The 2,632-nt window shown below is 45.9% G+C and overlaps 1 protein-coding gene across 2 annotated transcripts in view; it reads left to right on the top strand.

The window, feature by feature from the left end:
- LOC102672270 (LHFPL tetraspan subfamily member 6 protein-like) overlaps window positions 1–2,632 on the top strand; it is an 8,577-nt gene that overhangs the window by 2,829 nt on the left and 3,116 nt on the right. For both annotated transcript variants that reach the window (XM_006620604.2, XM_006620603.2), the window contains exon 2: window positions 1,980–2,098. In XM_006620604.2, coding sequence (XP_006620667.1) covers window positions 1,980–2,098 — 119 coding nt within the window. The remainder of the gene's footprint in view (window positions 1–1,979; window positions 2,099–2,632) is intronic.

Below are 2,632 nucleotides of genomic sequence, written 5' to 3'. Positions count from 1 at the left end.
CCTTCCCTCCCTCTCTTTGTGCCGAAACCGCGCTCATCAGCGGTGGCAGTGGTAAATTCCATTTTCGAATCCCAACAATTTTCGTTCCATCCAATGTAAATCGTCTTGGATTTTTCTCCCCATCTATCCATCCGATGAAAATCGAACACTGCGCGTGTCAACGAAACGCGTTTCGAAATAGGCCAATTACGGAATCGAACGAACCAACGAACCAACCAACGACCGAAGGAGTTTCGAGAAGAGTTTCTCGCTCTCCAACTTGTTCTCGCGTGTACGCGTCGCCCACTCCCGTTTTCGGGATAACGAGACGACGAGTTTGGAAAAAGTTTCGGTCATCCAGCCAGGCGAAACGAACTACCTTCGTTACCGGAGGATAGAAAGAGAGAGAAAAAGAGAGAGAGAGCGACACGAGGCAACTTTGAAACTCGTAGGAATAGGTCGGTGTTACCTGGCCAATGGCGGCTTCTCTCTCCCCTCTCCCCTCTCCTTCCCGGCCAAATTAGATCGTAAACCAACTCGCAATCTCCAACCTCTCCGGTGGAGAGGGCTCGCGACGACCGCCCGACGTCATCGACGCGGTGGATCTCCCCGCGATCGCGAACCTCCACTTAACCCGGCTAAAGAGAAACGGAGGGAACGATGCTTGTTTCGTAAATTGGGCTCGAGCACTCTCTCTCTTTCTCTCTCTCGCTTGCTCGCTCGCTGAAAAAGGAATCGAGGGGAAATTCTTTCTTCTCGTCCACGAGAAAGAAAGAAACTTTCTCGTGGAAAAAACTCGTCTTCCTTAACACTTTTCTCCTCTCTTCCCTCTTATTGCGTACGTGGATAGTTTCAACGGAATTAAATTTACCGATCCGAGTATTTATCCTTTTTTTTTCTTTCCTTTTTCTTTTTCCATATACCAACCTCGATTCTTCTAAAAAAGACGACGACGAGTAAAGGAATCGTGACGAATTGGTTGGTTAAATTAGCGGCAAGGCTGGTGATTAAACCGACAGGGGAAACGGGCGTAAAAACAGTCGATGAATAATTTCGACATCGCGGCATCCGTGCACGAGTGTCCCTTCGAAACATATATATATATATATACATATACATATATATATACACACATACACACACGTATATCCCTTGTGGAGCAGCGAAACGCAGAAGGGGGCTCTAAATGGCTTTGAAAATACTCGAGTAGCGGGATGAATAAATGCATAAGTGAATTTACATTTGCCTTCCTGCGCTCGCTTCTTCGTTCGCGTAGAGAAGCATCTCTACGTGTTCAGTCCGAGAGAAGAAGCAGTCGGATCCGTTCGTTTAAGGAGAAATCTCCTCTCGTTCCTCCCCCTCCCCCTTCTCGGCGAAAAAACAATCTCTACGAGCGGCGATCGTTACGACCACCTTTTCCTACTTTCGCGCTGGGATTAATTAAGGATTTTTTCTCTCTCTCTCTCTCTCTCTCTTTTTTTTTTCACATTCCAAGAAATTCCCGGGGAACGCAAGAGGATGATTTACGGGAGGAAAAATTTCGCTTCTTACTCGAGACCCGATTCTTACCGCCAGACCCATCGAATTTGCCTCGGTGTCTCGGCCAAGAATAATACACCGGGAAATCCTGTCCGACTTTTACCCGCTTTATTCCACTGGCGAAACGAAACGAAACGAGGCGAGGCGAAGCGTTTTACGATCGGTCTCGCGATCGCAAGAAACGTGGAACGTTCGGTAAAACTTAATCTCTCGCTCCCAAGAAGAAAAGAACTACTTGGCACCGGGTCAACGGTTTTGCTTCCGAATCAAGGGTTCCAGAGATACGAAACACTGTCATCCCCCCTTCTCTCCCTGTGTATAAAGAAACCGTCCGCTCAACGCGCGTATGGAAACAGTTTTTCAAAAATATCTCGATCCTCGAGAATTCTTCCTTTCTCGAAAAACTACTTTCGGTGGTTGTCGAGTTGGTCGATACGCGATACGTGCTTTCCTGATTTCAGGGACGACTACTGGGAAAGGCGGACGCGTATTTTGGTTCCTTTCGACGGTGCAACTATCCACGGATAAGGGCGGCGAATACCGCTCCCGAAATAGTTTACGAGTGCGCCAGATACTCCAGGTACGTATTTAAATTTTCCATCATTTGCGAGGCACTAGATCTCGCAAATTTTAAGAACAAATCATTGTTGTCGTCGAGGCGGTTTTCGAACCTTGGCCAAAATACGAATCGCGAGGAAAACTTTTCTCCGTTTCTCTTTATTATACCGCTTTATTAATCGATCCCGTTTTCGCGATAATAATAAAAATTCCTCCTCGATTTCTCATCCTAGGCGCGATTGTCCTATCCTTCGAATTGATCGTGAAACGTTGCAATTAAAAACGCAATTCCCAAATACGTAACGCTGCCCTGTATTTCGGGATAAATTTATCCGATCAATAGGTCGACGTCGTTACGCCGATACTACGAAAATTTTTTTCCAACGTTCGTCCTTTCGTTATTTTTTTTTTTTTTTTTTTTCACAATTGCATCAATCGTACAACGGCGTAGAAAAAAAAGGAAAAAAAGCTAATTACAGATCGCTGCCATTTCAGCACGGATTACTTTCCGTTTATCCGATCCGAGATTGAATGGCATCAAATGGCGAATCGCGCT

This window comes from Apis dorsata, unplaced genomic scaffold (assembly GCF_000469605.1).
Source record: "Apis dorsata unplaced genomic scaffold, Apis dorsata 1.3 scaffold_524, whole genome shotgun sequence".
NCBI lineage: Eukaryota > Metazoa > Arthropoda > Insecta > Hymenoptera > Apidae > Apis > Apis dorsata.
The sequence above is the reverse complement of the archived record's forward strand: the minus strand, read 5'-3'. Positions and strand labels throughout refer to the sequence as shown.